Raw genomic sequence first — 15,547 nt, 5'->3', positions numbered from 1 at the left:
GTTCAGGCAGGGAACACAGCCCTGGCCTGGCTCCACTGGGTGAATGGGCCACACCCAGCCTGGCCCCAGTCCTGGAGGGCAGAGGCAGCCCTGGGCAGCCGGGGGCTGGGGAGGGGCCAAGTGCCCTGCCCTCTGCGCCTGGTTCTTCCTGGAGGTGGGTCCTATTCTCTGGAGAGAAGCAGAATTTAAACTGATAGGTCCAACTCTAAACATGCCTGCCTCGAGGGGCAGGACTTGCCTGGTGTCCAACGCTCAGCCTGGGTTCTGTTTCTTCCTCCTTCCCTCCCTCCCTCCCTTCCTTCTTCTTTGTCTCCTCCTCCCCTTTCTCCCCTTCCCCTCCCCCATACCAGTATTGGGAAGAGGCTTCAAAATGTATTAATGTACCAGTGTTGGGAAAGATTTTCAATTTTCAAGTATATCTTTGGTAGTAAAAGAAGCCAGAAGCTTCAAGGAAAGGGCTGCAGATCTCCAGGTGCCAAGGGTAATTACCAAGGGAATAGAAGAAGCCCAAGAGCCTAGGGCCTTTTAACATTTCTGAGAGAAGCAAACTCCCTTAAAGGATGTGGGGGACTCCCAGACTCCAGATAAGCAACGTAACACCTTTTGGAGTGTAACAGACGGTATGGGGGTCTGTGCTGGAAACAGAGCAAGTCATCCACACATCAAACGACCTGCCAGGGATCTAGTCGGGTCAGAGGACTGGTTATAAAGATACTCTGTGTCCAGGAATCTTCCTGACTTTCTGAGTCATCCCACTATGTCACTCTGTGGCGTAGAGCTTTATTCTAAGCTCTATCTTTCCCTCTTTCTAATGGGGCCATAACAGTTACAACCTGCATTTTTATCTTTTTAATAATAAACTCACTTAAATCTTCAGCGAGAGTCCAGACTCCAGCACATCTATCCTGTTTGGACAAAGACCTGCGGTTTTATGGGAATTGTCGCCGGGAGCCTAACAGAGGTTCCCAGGAACGGTCCCACCCACCCCCCCAAAAAAAAAAACCCTAACAGTCCAAACCGTAACCCCCCCTCCTTTGGGGACTTCAGTCCTCCAGGGCTCTTCACTGGAAGCCAGGGACAGCCCAGCTGACCTTGTGGGTGTGGGAAGGACCCCTCCACCACCAGCAGCAACAGCAGGGGTGGCCACTGTCGCTGTCCAAGCCCATGGGTGCTGCGAGCTCAGGCGACAGATGACAGGGGACGTCGGCTGACCCCAGTCACGGATCCTTCTTGCCGGAAGCGTTTCTCTTCTTCACGGGCATCACGTTGATGCCATCCCTGCTGTCCAGCCCCAGTGGCTTGCTTTTTCTAGTCAAATGAGAATTGGGCTCCACACTTTAGGGAAGGTACGATGTTGCGCCAGCCTGGCTTTGAGAACTTTGAAGAGAAAAAGAGGCGGAGGGACTCCTACCTACCGCGTCTGACGCCATTTCGCGTATGATGCCGTCTGCACCGGTCGCTGAAGGGGGTGACACGGAGGCGGTCTCTTCTTGCCTCAGTGAATCACTAAGGTGGCACATGATACCTCTCTCCAAGGACAGCATCCTGTCGGTGCACACTTCCTCTGCCCGGTGGTCCCAGCTCAGGCCAGCCGCCCAGTGTGTGAGGGACATGTGTCTTCCTGTGGGGTGTGCAGGTATTGGGAAACGTCTTTGGTGCTAATTTCAATGTGTATTGACTTCAAATGCTTTGGCATTAATTTTAAATTATAGAAAGTGGTCAGAGCTTGGGTGTTGCTAGGGCACTCCAGCAGAGAAGGAAGCCTGCAGAGTTCCCAGAGTAGAGGTAGCCCAGGGCTTTTGCATTCTAAAGACAAGTTTTACATAATAAATAACTTCTAGGACTAGCTAAAATTCCCCAAGGATGTGGGAGGATGCCACCAGACTTCAACGATCAATTAACACATGTGGGGGCATAACAAAGGCTTGGGTCTTTAATGGAGACAGGGAGGGCCTACAGGAAGAAATCATCACATCAAAAGATGGATTGACACCTATGTCAGGCCAGGAAGACGACTGGTTAAGCAAAGATGTGAGATAAAATTATAAAAAGTGTTCTAAAGCCGGTGTGGTGGCGCACGCTTGTAATCCCAGCATTTGGGAGGCTGAGACCGGAGGCTTGAGGTTCGCGGACAGCCTCAGCTACTTAGTGAGGCCCTCTGCAACTCAGTGAGAGCCGGTTTCAAAAACAAAGAATAAAAAATTGGGCAGGGGGTATAGCTCAGAGGTCAAATGCCTCTGGGTTCCATCCCCAAGACCCGCAAAAATAAATAAATAAATAAATAAATAAATAATAAAAAATAAAAGTGTTCTTTCCCCCTTTTTATTTATTTACTTATTTGGTGGTACTGGGGGTGGAACCCAGGGGTTTTCTACCTCTGGGCTATACTCCCAGACCTATTTAATATTTTATTTGGAAACAGGGTCTCACTAAGTTTCTGAGAACCTCACTCAGTAGCTGAGGCTGGCTTCGAACCTGCGCGGTCCTCCTGTCTCAGCCTCCCAAGCGCGGGGATTACAAGCGTGCGCCACCACGCCCGGCTATAAAAAGTGTTCTATATCCAAAAACTTCAGTAACTGATTTTTAAGTTACTCCACTACATCGTTCCTCTGGTGTGGTGCTTTATAAGTTCTGTCCTATTTTTCTTCCTTTGTAATAATAAAATTGCTTAAGCTTACAGCAAAAAGAGTTCTGGCTATTCTTTTCTAAGGTAGCTAAGAGCAAGAACCCGCAGCTGCATCTCACACCGGGAGTTTTGCTGTCATACGTGACGCGGGGGACATGTGTCTTCCTGGCCCTGCAAGTCCCTCTGACCCCCTGCACAGCAGCCCGCCCGCCCGCCCTGCACAGTGCAGAGCAAGATGTGGGCTGGAGCTCTGGCCCAGCCCAACACTCACCTTCTTTCCTATGGTAGCTTTTTATTTATTTTATTCTATGGTGCTGAGGATTGAACACGCCAGGGTGGGGGGCTCCTCCACTGAGCTACACCCTCAGCCCTATGTTATTTTGAAACAAAATTCAGGACCTCTCCCACACATATATAACCGTGTATGTGTGCATGCTGTGATTTTATGCACACACTTTCCATGAAACACTACTTACACCCTTTATCACATTAGACACATTTGGGTATTTTTGGTATTTCTATGCAGTTTAATTTTTATTACTGCTTGAGACCCATAAAACGGATTCTGTGATGCCCTACAGGGCTGTGACTTACAGCACAAAAGACCTGAGATAGTTGAGTAGCCTTTGATAAATCCTTGAAGGGGACCAAGGCTGCCCAGAAGGGGTTATGGGAGCCAGAGAGTACAGAAAGCACCCACCTGTGTGTGGTAGGACTTTGCAGGGTTGTCCCCCAGGACTGAGAGACAATCCTTGTCGTACTTTAGCCCAACATGAGCACGGTACTTGCCATCTGATAACTAAACTTTGGACTAAATTGCCTCCTGCATCCCAGCCACGCCCACCCCGCAGCTGGCGAGCTGCCTCGAGGACCACAAAGAGAGCACCGCAAACTGGTTCATTCACCCGCAGAGGAGGCACGTGGGCCCCCGTGGCGTGACGCAGTGGAGGGGACTGGAGTTAGACCTTGGTTCTAATTCCAAGCCTAGTGGTGTCAGGCACGGAGACCTTGGGGCGGTTCCCAAAGCCCACAGGCATCAGTCTTGGCAACTAGAAATTGGGCCCCTGCTGCCTGAGTCGTGGGTGGAGGGAGTGTGGATCTAGTGAGGACAGGTGTGACAGGTTCCCTCACAGGGCCAGGGCTCTGTCGAAATGTGCCCCACATGTTGGGCCCCCCAAATACCCAAGATCTTTTCACGTGTGGGGGTCTGTGTGGAACTTGGGGTTGAACCCAAGGCTCAACCCAAGGTTGAACCTATTCCCCTGAGCTACATCCTCAGCCCCATTTTATTTTTTATCTTTTGTGGTTTGGGGGATTGAACCCAGAAGCATTCTACCTCTGAATAACACTCCCAACCCTATTTTGTTTTTTATTTATTTTATTTATTTTTTTTTTTTTATTTTTTGTGGGTGTGGGGATGGAACTCAGGGTCATTCAACCTCCGAGCTACACATCCTGCCCTATTTTGTATTCTTTATCTGGAAACAGGGTCTCACTGAGTTGTGGAGGGCCTCACTAAGTAGCTGAGGCTGTCCACGAACTGCGATCCTCCGGTCTCAGCCTCCCAAATGCTGGAATTACAAGCCTGTACCACCACGCCTGGCTTGTTTTTTATTTTTTATTTTGAAACAGGCTGTAAGTTGTGAAAGGCCTCATAAGGTTGCCGAGGCTGGCCTCAAACCTGCAATCCTCCAGTCTCAGGCTTCCAAGTACTAGAATTATAGGCATGTGCCATCATTCCTGGCTTTATTTTTTATTTTGAAACAGGGTCTCAATCAGTTGCTGAAGTCGGGATGGCAGATGTGTGCCACCATGCCCAGCTCCAGGATCCTTTTTCTTGTATGTGGTACTGGGGGTGGAAACCAGGGGCTTTTCTACCTCCAGGCTATACTCCCAGACCTATTTTATACTTTATTTGGAAACAGGGTTTCACAAAGTTGCTGAGAGCCTCACCCAGTAGCTGAGACTGACTTTAAAACTGTGCGATCCTCCTGTCTCAGCCTCCCAAGTGCTGGGATTTTAAGTGTTTGCCACCACGCCCGGCTTCTCCAGGATCCTTCTAAACTTGAGGTGGGAGACGGTGGGGAGACCTTCCTTAGGGACTCCCTCAAGGTCAAGCCAAGTCCTGTGCATGTCTGTCTGTCAATGCACACCACGTTCAAGGCAACCCAAGGGCTCTTTGTAGGAAGAGAGGGAGGGTCTGGCCCACAGGCCTGGAACGCCGTGCTCCAGGGTCCAGCCTAGTGCTCCTCCCTCCCCTCGGGAGGCTGCCTCTCCCTCCCTGTCTCCTGGGGTCCTGGAATGGATCCAGGCAGGGCCATGGGGCAGGGATGGAACTTTCGCTACATTTGGCAACGGGGACCCACTGGCTAGCATTAGCACAAACTTCCCCCTAATGCTGCAACCAGGGAGAAGAGATTTCCCGGAATCTGAGAACCGCGGGGTCAGAATGTGCCCTGGGCCCACCCCTCACGGCGTCTCAGCCGCAGGCCGACAGAGGATTCCAGAGTCCCTGTGTTCCTGTGCACATGGGAGCCGTGGCTGCGATCATCCTAACCCGTGCTCTCCTCCGAGCAGGCCCTTGGAGTGCAGGCGTGTGGACGTTCATGCAGGTTTTTGGATAGAATTTTGATATTTAACAAAAGGATAAGGTAGAATGTCCCATTTCTAGTACCATACAAAAAAAGGATAAGATCCCTTAATGGTAACTGTTACGGATTGGGAGAGTATGGTCTGGGGAAACCGTTCCCCGGGGACCCCTGCTAGGGTCCTAGACACACTTTCCCCCAACCCATAACAAAACCCGAAACGACCAAAACCAGAAAATTACCACGGGTTCTTGTCCTAAGCTAAGAATAAATAGGCATAGCTTGGACAGTTGCTGAAGATTTAAAGAAGTTTATTAGAAAGATAGAAATATAGAAAATAGAAATACAGCCCCACGCCAAAATGGCATGGGGGGTGACTCGAAATGAATACACCAAAGGGATCGCACATGGACCGCACTTTTTATACCCATGACCTCCATCTTGTTTATGTAATTCTGACGTAGTGAACGTCCCTGTAAGGTACCTCCCCCAGCAGGGTGTGGCAAAGTATCTTCTTCCATGAAGGTCGGCCCCTCCTACCATCTCAGCTAGCTTATCTGATCATGTAGATCTGCCTTTAGATAAAGGCCTAGTTCTCCTCAACTAAGATCTGTCTTTAGATAGAGACAGGCCTAGTTCTCCTCTCCTATTGACTGGTTAATTGCTTTTAGCTAGGTTAATTTACATTGGAATAGTTGCCTGCTTTTAGGCAGAAACCAAGTCCTTGCACAGATTTGCCCCTCACCCAATTTTTGAAATATGTTAATAATCATAACTTTCTCAAATTTTCCTAGGCCATTCCCAATACTGGTACAGTAATAACAATAAAATAACGTTTACATAGCACTGTTAAGAGCTATGATCCAGGCACTGTCCTTCGGCTTCCTAAATACAGTTGTTCCTCCATTTCCTCGGGGGATTGGTTCCAAGACTCTCAACTTCCAAAATCCAAGGATGCCCCAGTCTCTAAAATAAAATGGCAAAATATTTGCATAAAACCTGTGCACATCCTCCTGTATACATCAGATCACCTCTAGTTTACTCATAAAACCTAATGCAATGCAACTGCTATGCAAATAGGCATTATACTGTATTATTTACGAAATAATGATGGGGGGAAAGTCTGTACATGATTAGTTCACACACATTATTTCCTTTTTTGTGTGTGTGCCCGAAAGTTGAACCCAGGGGCATTCTGCCTCTGAGCTACATTCTGCCCCAGCCCTTTTTATTTATTTTTTTATTCTTTTTATTTGCAAACAGGGTCTCACTGGGTTGCGGAGAGTCTTGCTAAGTTGCGAAGGCAAGCCTCAAATCTGCAATCCTCCTGTCTCGGCCTTCCAAGTTCCAGGATTACTGCCATGCACCTCCACACCTGCTTTTCAAGTATTTTCAGTTCACAGTTGGTTGGACTCATGGATGCAGAACCGTGGACACAGAGGGCTGACTGTTCAGTTACACACTAAATAAATTAAGACGAGGACCAAGACGCCGCCTCCCTCCCCTGTCCTCGCGCTCCCGCCAGAGTTTGTTGTGGCTGTTGCCGGGGCCACGGCAGGCGGCCTGGCTGGCTCTGCTGCCCCTTGACCAGCTTCTCCTCAAGGACGCTGTGTGCCTGTCCCTGGTGTGGGAGGCTGGCGGTGGGGTGTCAGTGGAGTCCAAAGCTCAGGACCAAAGGGCTCCCACCCTGTGTCCCTGTCCCCGGGGCCCAGGGGAGGTCAGTGGGCCTCCACCCCCTGCAGAGTGAGGACAGGCCGGGTGGACCGCACCTTCTGCAGAGCAGCAGTGTCCAGGGTGGCCGCAGCTGGGGATGGGACTGGAGACCACCAGCCACGTAGATACAAACAAGCCACGCGTCCCGAGCCCGGTGTGCACGCCGTTGCTGGGGACCTGCAGATCTCAGCCCATGACCACCGTGGCTCATGCCGTGACTCTGCCATCTATCAGCTGTGGAACTGTGGGCAAACCACGTGACCTCACCGTGCCTCAGTTTCCCCACCCCAAAATGCGAGATTCTGAACCACAATCCTGCATTGCAAGTCCTTAGCACCAAGCCGGGCGTGGTGGGGCACACACATAATCCCCGCACTTGGGAGGCTGAGACAGGAGGATTGTGGGTTCACAGCCAGCCTCAGCTACTTAAGTGAGGACCTCTGCAACTTTGTGAGACCCTCTTTCTTTCTTTTTTCTTTCTATTTTTCTTTTTCTTTTTTCTTTTTCTTTTTCTTTTTTTTTTTTGTGGAACCCAGAGGCTTTCTATCTCCAGGCTACACTCCCAGACCTATTTTATACTTTATTTAGAAACAGGGTCTCACACAGGCCCGGCTGTGTGAGACCCTGTTTCAAAATAAAAAATAGCCGGGGGTGGTGGCGCACGCTTGTAATCCCCGCACTTGGGAGACGAAGACAGGAGGATCGCGTAGGTTCAAAGCCAGCTGTGCTGGCTTAGAGACCCTGCTTCCAAAAATAAAAAAGTATAAAATAGGTCTGGGAGTGTAGCCCAGAGGTAGAAGGGCTTCCAGGAACCCCAGTACCACCAAGAAATTAATTAATTAATTAATTAAAAAATAAAAAATAAAAATAGGGCTGGGGATGTAGCTCAGAGGTAGAATGCACCTGGGTTAAATCTCTGGTACTGAAAAAAAAAATTCCTTAGCACCAGATGCATTCCAAGTTCCCAACATTTTAGATTTTTAGAAAAGTAATAGGTATTATTACTTTTTTAAAAAAAGAAAAGTAACATCATATATAACATACCTAACAGCTACCCAGAATCAAATATATTAATGAATGTTTCTGCAAGTGAATTTATGCATATTCAAATTAAGGGGGATACATAAATAAATTCATGCCACTTCTGGTCCAGTTTTGCTACCAAAGGTGTTTAACAAGTTTCCGGTTTCTCCGGGTGTGGTTGGAGGACGCCTATAATCCCAGTACTTGGGAGGCAGAGATGGGAAGACCGCAGGTTTAAGGCCAACCCCAGGAAGCTGGCAAGGCCCTTAGCAGCTCAGCAAGGTCCTCAGCGGCTTAGCAAAAGACCCTGTTTCAAAATAAAAAATACAAGCCGGGCGTGGTGGGCACGCTTGTAATCCCCGCGCTTGGGAGGCAGAGAGGAGGATCGCGCAGGTTCGAAGCCAGCCGCGCGCGCTGGCTTAGGAGACCCTGTTTCCAAGTAAAAATGTAAAAATAGGTCTGGGAGTGTAGCCTGGAGGTAGAAGGGCTTCCAGGAACCCCAGTACCACCAAAAAAAAAAAAAAAAAAAAAAAAAATACACAGGGCTCAGAGGAGGGGGGTATAACTGAGAGGCAGAACGCCCCTGGGTTCAATCCCCAGTGGCAAAAAGAAACAAAAGTTCCTAGTTTCAGATCTGTCTACATTGAAGAACTACAGCTCTGAGCTGCTAGACCATGGCCGCCATCCTCCTGGGGTTGTGCCTCAGGTCCCACACTCGAGTAGGGAAGCATTTTCAGGAGCGTCATCCTCGCGGCCATTGACCGATCACTGGGTGCTTGGCACAGCCGGGCATCTCCTGCCCTGAGCCACAGATATTCTACCCGCTCCCCGGGTGGGGGCGAGGCCAGGCGGCCCCGCGCCTCCCGCAGCTCAGAGTCCCTCCCGCAGGAGCAGTAATGGCCAGCAGCGCGGCCTCTGAGGACAGAGGGACACTCAGGCCTGTGGCCTTGATTGCGCGCTCGCTCCCCACTCATCGCCCAGAAAAACACGGGAAAGAGAAAGTCAGAGCGGCCTGGGGCCCGCTTTCTCGCCTTTGCCTTGCGCTCCAGTGTGGGCAGGGCTGGCTGGCTCCCAGGAGCTCTGACCCGCCCCACAGTGGCTGCCCGACAGCTTCTCACCTCTGTCCTCCTTCAGCTCAGACGCTCTGGCTCCCGGCTCCCAGCAGGACCAGAGAGGCCTGGGGAGAGGTAAGGACACAGAGGTGGGGAAGGGACAGGGAAGGGGGCCCCTGCTGGGACAAGAGCTGTCATCCAGGCCACCGGAGTTCTAATTACAGCCAGTTGGGAACTTCTGGGGCCGGGGAAAGTCTCGGGTTCATCTCCTTTCCTCTAAATAGAGCTGTGTGTGCGTGCGCATGTGCATGTGTGTGTGTGTTTGTGGGGATTAAACTTGGGGGCATTCTATCTCTGAGCTGCAACCCAGCACTTTTTAAGTTTTGTTTGCAAACAGAGTCTCACTAGGTTTCTGAAAGCCTCTCTACTTTGCTGAGACTGTCCTCGAACCTGCGATCCTCCTGTGTCTGCCTCTCAGGTACGGGAATTATAGGTGTGCACGACAATGCCTCTGAGCATCTTACAAATCTCTTATAACTATAAAAACCACAGAAACGACATTCTTTGACAGTGTTTTGTTTGTTTGCTGTGCTACTGGGCACTGAACTACCTCTGAGCTATACCCAGAGCCGTTTTAATTCTTTTGTTATGAAACAGGATCCCACTAAGTTGCCAAGGGCCTCCTAAATGGCTAAGGCTGGCCTCGAACCTGCCATCTTCTGGCTCAGCCTCCCAAATACTGGGTTGCGGGCAGGCGCCACCACGCCCAGCTCCTTAACAGTATTGAGCTAGGCATTTTATCAGCTACTTCACAGATTAAAGAGAGAGAAAAGTTTTTGCGGCAGGGAGTTACAGTTCCTGAAATCACAGCTGTGGTAAGGGAGAGAAGTCTTTGGTCTACGTCACCATCCCTCGCCTAAGCGACAGAAGGTCTGTTTTTCCCTGCACCGAGGTCACACAGCGGGACACCCTGCCCTCTGAACATGGACAAGAGAGGAGAGGCCCTTCTGGCCGTCGCAGAGACACAGCCTGGCTACCAAGGTATGCGGCCCACGGCAGGGCAAACTGATATCCAGCGCCAGGGTGGGGGGTTATGCCTGAAGCCCCAGCATTTGAGAGGCTGAGACAGGAGAATCACAGGTTTAAGGACAGCCTCAGCAATGTCATCAGACCCTCAGAAACCTAGGGAGACCCTCCTTCAAAAAAACTTTTTTTAAGGGCTGGGATATAGCTTGGATAGAATGCCCCTGAGTTCAATCTCCAGTACCACCCCACCTCCAAAAAAAGTCTTGGATCTGCCTAGATTCTTTGAGAAAAAGAAAAAATCAGCAAGTGTCACTTAAGTTCTGAGCTTCAGATTTTCTGTCCTTAAACTAGAGTGTCCTTTAGTTTTACAATGGAAACATTCAGATATACCAAGAATTGATCTGACTTCCAAGAAACTGAAAAGTATATTTTGGCATCTCCGTGATGAGGTTTCGTCATACTTTTCATGGTGTCAGAAATAGATGTGTGTAGCCCTCTAGCACTCCTGCCCAACACTGGTGTGGCCTTACTTGGCAGGTACCTCTCTGATGGGCAAGAAAAATGTTTATAATATCCATTAAAATAAACTTTTTTGGGGGAGGGGACCGAGAGTTGAACTCGGGGGCATTCTAATACCTTTGAGCTATCCCCTAGCCCTTTTATTTTCTATTTCTGAAATAGGGTCTCACTAAGTTGCTGAGGGTCTTGCTAAATTGCTGAGGCTGGCCTCAAAACTGAGATCCTCCTGTCTCAGTCTCTCAAGTGTTCACCACCACTCCCAGTAAAAATAAAATTTTAATCATTACAGTCCTTTGTCTGTAATAGCCAGTGCCTAGATACAGCCTACATCAATATTACTTGATAGGAGAACAGATAAATCACTTATATTTATATAATCAAAACTATAGAGCAGTTGGGCATGGTGGCCCACACTTGTAATCCCAGCATTTGGGAGGCTGAGACAGTTGGATCGGTTTGCAGACAGCCTCAGCTACTTACTGAGGCCCTTAGCAACTCAGTGAGACACTGTTTCAAAATAAAGAATAAAAAATAGGGCTGGGGATGTAGCTTAGAGGTAGAGTGCCCCTGGGTTCCATCCACAGTACCACAAAATAATTAATAATGATAATAATATAAAAGCCTTGCACACTTAAACTTCATAAGGTTTTATGCACATACAGTCACCTTGTTTTCCACTTTTCCAAACAGAAAATCACTATCTTCTCGGGGACACGGATCTGGCAGCAGAGCCACCGCTGGACAAGCAGGAGGGGAAAGAGATCGAGTCTGGTGTTGGCCGGCAAAGGTAACTCTGTCGCGGTGGGAGAGCCGGTCCTCACGGGAGGCTCAGGCGCAACCCAGCATCAGCGGCAGGGTGGTCCTCCCTGCTCTGCCCTGTGCCTGTGAAGACAGCCTCACTGGGGAAAATAAATGCCAGAGGTTAACTAAATATTTGGGGGGCAAGTATGTAATATTTAATCCCCAAGACCAACAACAAATGAAGAAATAATTAAGATAGGGTTGGGGTGTAGCTCACAGGTAGAATGACTCTGGGTTTGATAACCAGGACAACAAAAAGGGAAGAAAGAAAGGTGAGAGGGATGGAGGGGGGAAAAAAAGAAAGAAAGATTTGAGGGAGGCTGGGCGTGGTGGCAGACATCTATGATCCCAGTGCTTGGGAGGCGGAGACAGGAGGATTGCAGGTTCGGGGCCAGCCTCAGCAATTCAGTGAGACCCTGTTTCAAAATTAAAAATAAATAAAGGAGTTAAATCCTTAGGTTAAATCTCTAGTACTGAAACAATAGCAAAAAGAGTTGGGCTTTCCCATTTCACTCGCCCACAGGAACGAGGATTTTGCTCTTTTGTGTAAAGAACTGGGTCTACTAGATGGAGATCTGTCTGAAGAGGAAATAAGGCTTCTGGAATATTGTGGAAAGAATTTTTTGGAAGAGTTCCCCCGTTGGAAGCTGGATCAGGAGGAGATCGTTGCGAAGCTCCATGCCCTAGCAGACGAAGTCGACGCAGGCCACAAGAAGACCGCCACACTCAACGTGGCGGCCTGCTCCACTGCCGTCGTCTCTGGAGTCATGAGCATCCTGGGCTTCGCCCTGGCTCCCATGACAGCGGGAGGAAGCCTGGTGCTCAGCGCAGCTGGCCAAGCCCTGGGGGTAGCAGCGGGGACCACCAGTATTGCGACCAGCTGGTTACAATGCTCTGTCAATAAAAAAGCCCAAGAGCAAGCCTCCCGGCTTCTGCCCTCCAAAGACCTCCCCGTGCAGGCTGGGAAAGAGGTGTCCAAAGTGACAGCTGCTGGGGAGGTTGTCCTCAAGTGTGGGAATGTCATCGATACCATCAAAAAGAACAAACGCGCCTACCAGATAGTCAAAGCCAAGCCGCACCTGGCCGAGACTGCCAAGCGTCTCCTGACTGGTGGCACAGTCTCCAGCCGGAGGGCCAGGAGCGTGCAGAAGGCCTTTGGGGGGACCCCTCTGTCAATGACACAGAAGGCTCTCGTGAAGAATGGGGCACTGGCCGGCTTCTTCCTGTTCCAGGACGTGCTCACTCTCTGGAGGGAGAGGGCGCATCTACAGGGCGGAGCAAGGGCTGAGCTGGCAGAGGATCTACGGGCGCAGGCCCGGAAGTGCGAAGAGACGCTGGCCCAAGTCACCCAGCTCCACAAGAAGCTGCTGCAGAAGGTGAGCTCGGGCTTCTGGAAGGGGGACCACGGCTGCCCAGAAGGGCCTATGGGAGCTGGAGAGTGCAGAGAGCCTGCCTGTGCCTGGGGTGACGTGTGCACTGTTATCCCCCAGGACCTAGAATATGGCGGCCCTGGAGGAGCAGATAGTATGAGTATCCCCTGGAGACGAGGCTGCCTGCCCTGTATAGGCCTGGCTGTACCTCTGTCTCTCCTCTGACACTCCTTCAGGGAAGAAAGTCTTCTTAGCTGGGTGTGGTGGCACACACCTGTAATCCCAGTACTTGGGAGATGAGATAGGAGGATTGCAGGTTCGAGGCCAGCCTCAGTAACTTAGCAAGACCTTGTTTCAGAATAAAAAGGACTGAGAGCCAGGCATGGTGGTGCACCCTTGAAATCCCAGTACTTGGGAGGGTGAGACAAGAGCATCTCAGGTCCGCAGTCAGCCTCGGTAACTCAGTGAGGCCCTCTGCAACTTAGTCAGACCCTGTTTCCAAATAAAGAATAAGAAAATAGAGCTGGGGATATAGCTCAGAGGTAGAAAGCCCCTGGGTTCAATTCCCAGTACTGCTAATAACAATGATAATGATAATAATTTTAATAGTGATAATGATAATAATGAAGAGGGTCTTCGTGGCTTTGTGGAAGAGGTCCACGAGCACTGAGCCACAGGGAATGTTCTGGACTGAATCGCATCCCTCTCAAGTTCACACATCAAAACCTGAAGCCCAGGTGACAGCATTCGATGTGGGCACTTGGGAATTGGTAAGGGTGGGCCCTCATCCAAGAGGACTGGTGTCCCGGAAGAGGAAAAGAAACTTGAGGGTGCCTCCCCACCCCGGCGGGGAGGAGAAGCCACTCAGGGCAGGCGATCAGGCAGGAAGGAGAAAGCCCTGGGCAGAAACCAGCATGGGCCGCAATTGACCTGGTCCTGCCAGGTGGCAGAGCCCGGAGGAAGACCATTTCCCTTGATAAGCCTCTCTAGCTGGCATTTTGGATGGCAGCCTGGGATGAGCAGGAGAGGTCCAGGGCGCAGCACTGCGGGCTGGTGCCTGCTGAGGGCTCCCTCTGCTTCCCACGAGGTCCCTCTTGCCTCACTCCAAAGAGAGGGACAAGCGAGCTCCCCGGCCTCATTACTGGGCACTGAGCCTGCTCTCCAAAGCCCCCGCTCACAGGGTCACAGCAGAACCGAGGTTCCCAGCTAAAATGGGCAGAAACGTTCAGACCTCAGCAAAGTTCTCAGTGGCGAGCGCAGCCACCAGCAGCCAGACACCAGCCACACCTCTCCCGTGATAGGTGGTCCTTTCTTTCTTTTTCTCCCCCCCCTCCCAAAATTACATGACACTTAACAATTGTACTGTGTTTTTTTTTCCTCCCAGAAACTCACGAAAAATAAAAGGACTCATGAGTTCACCTCCGGAGGGAGCCGCAGAGATCGTGCCTCCAGGCAGCGATAGGATGGAGGATCCCGCCAGACAGCACAGACCAGGCAAGCTGACCCCAAGGGCTTCTGGGTGGAGAAGGGGTGGAGCCAGGCTGGCAGAGGGCTCGCCCCGCCCACCAGGAGATCCACAGGGGTCCCTGGGACTTGTGAGGGGCAATCCACCTAGGGTCTCCGCCAGCCCTGCCAGTGGATACGCAGGCCAGGACCTCCCCTCCCCTCCTAGGGTCCCCAGAGCTCCCGGAACACGCACCAGTCCTCTTTACACAGGCTGCCTTCCGCCAGCCCTAGGCAAGTGACTTATAATAACACAGAGGACCCTGGAGGGAGGCTGTGCCCCCTCCTCCATTGGAGGCAGCTGAGTTGGTCCTCGGTGTCATATTGGGGATAACAGCCGCTCGCTGCCCCATTTAGAAGCACGTGAAGATCCTTGGGTTGGATCAGCCTGGGTTTCCTTTTCTTTCTTTCTTTCTTTTTTTAATTTTTTTTTTAATTGGTGTACTGTATTCATACATCATAATGGGATTAAAAAAACATCGCCCAGTTAGCCCCTACCCGACCCCCACCCCGTTCCCTCCCCATCCCTGCTTCCCGTGCTTGGCTTAGTGGTTGACATCTAGTATTATAGCAATTTATCCAGAATTAACAATGATAATCTCACATAACAGTTTACTTTGTCTTATACCAAGCTTTTGATGACTTAAATATAACATTTCAATATTTCTTCTTGCTTTCTTTCTTAACAGAGAATATTTTTTTCTTTTTTTTTTAGGTGAAACTATCATACATTTATTTATTTATTTTTCAGAAAAAAAAGCTATCCTAATATGGAATATGGACTCTAGATATCCAAAACGATCTCGAAAAAGAACAAAGCTAGAAGATGTATATTTTCTGATTTCAAACCTTATAAAGCTACAATAATTGAAACAGTGTAGTACTGTTATAAAGGCAGATATATAAAACATTGGAATTAAATAAAAGGCTAGAGATAAATTCTTCCATATATTGTCAAGTTATTTTTGACAAGGTTTCCACGAACATTTGGTGGAGGAAATACTAATCTTTTAACTAAATATTGTTGAAAAATAATAATTACATGAACAAGAATAAAATTGGACCCTTACCTAACACCATAACTCAAAATATAACTCATAACCCTTACCTAACAAATTAACTCAAAATAGATAAAAGACCTAAATATAAATCTTAAGACTATAAACTTTTAGAAGAAAATCTGGGTCATAAAACCTCACAACATTGAAATTGGCAGTGATTTCTTGGATATGATTTCAATGGCACAGACAACAGAAGGGTAAACAAACTCCCTAAAAAATAAATAAAAATTATATATCCAAAGACAATGTAAACAGAGTTATAAGT

At 49.4% G+C, this 15,547-nt stretch overlaps 1 protein-coding gene across 1 annotated transcript; it reads left to right on the top strand.

Moving 5' to 3' along the window:
• Positions 1–9,985: 9,985 nt before the first annotated feature.
• Positions 9,986–12,943, top strand: LOC308269417 (apolipoprotein L6-like; the record flags this gene model as incomplete). Its single annotated transcript, XM_080704800.1, has 3 exons — positions 9,986–10,043; positions 11,238–11,334; positions 11,872–12,943. 3 exons carry the CDS (start codon positions 9,986–9,988, stop codon positions 12,941–12,943), a joined length of 1,227 nt encoding a protein of 408 aa, XP_080560926.1.
• Between the last annotated feature and the right edge of the window lie 2,604 nt (positions 12,944–15,547).

Source organism: Muscardinus avellanarius (assembly GCF_963383645.1).
Source record: "Muscardinus avellanarius genome assembly, chromosome: 11".
NCBI classification, from domain to species: Eukaryota; Metazoa; Chordata; class Mammalia; order Rodentia; family Gliridae; genus Muscardinus; species Muscardinus avellanarius.
The sequence above is the reverse complement of the archived record's forward strand: the minus strand, read 5'-3'. Positions and strand labels throughout refer to the sequence as shown.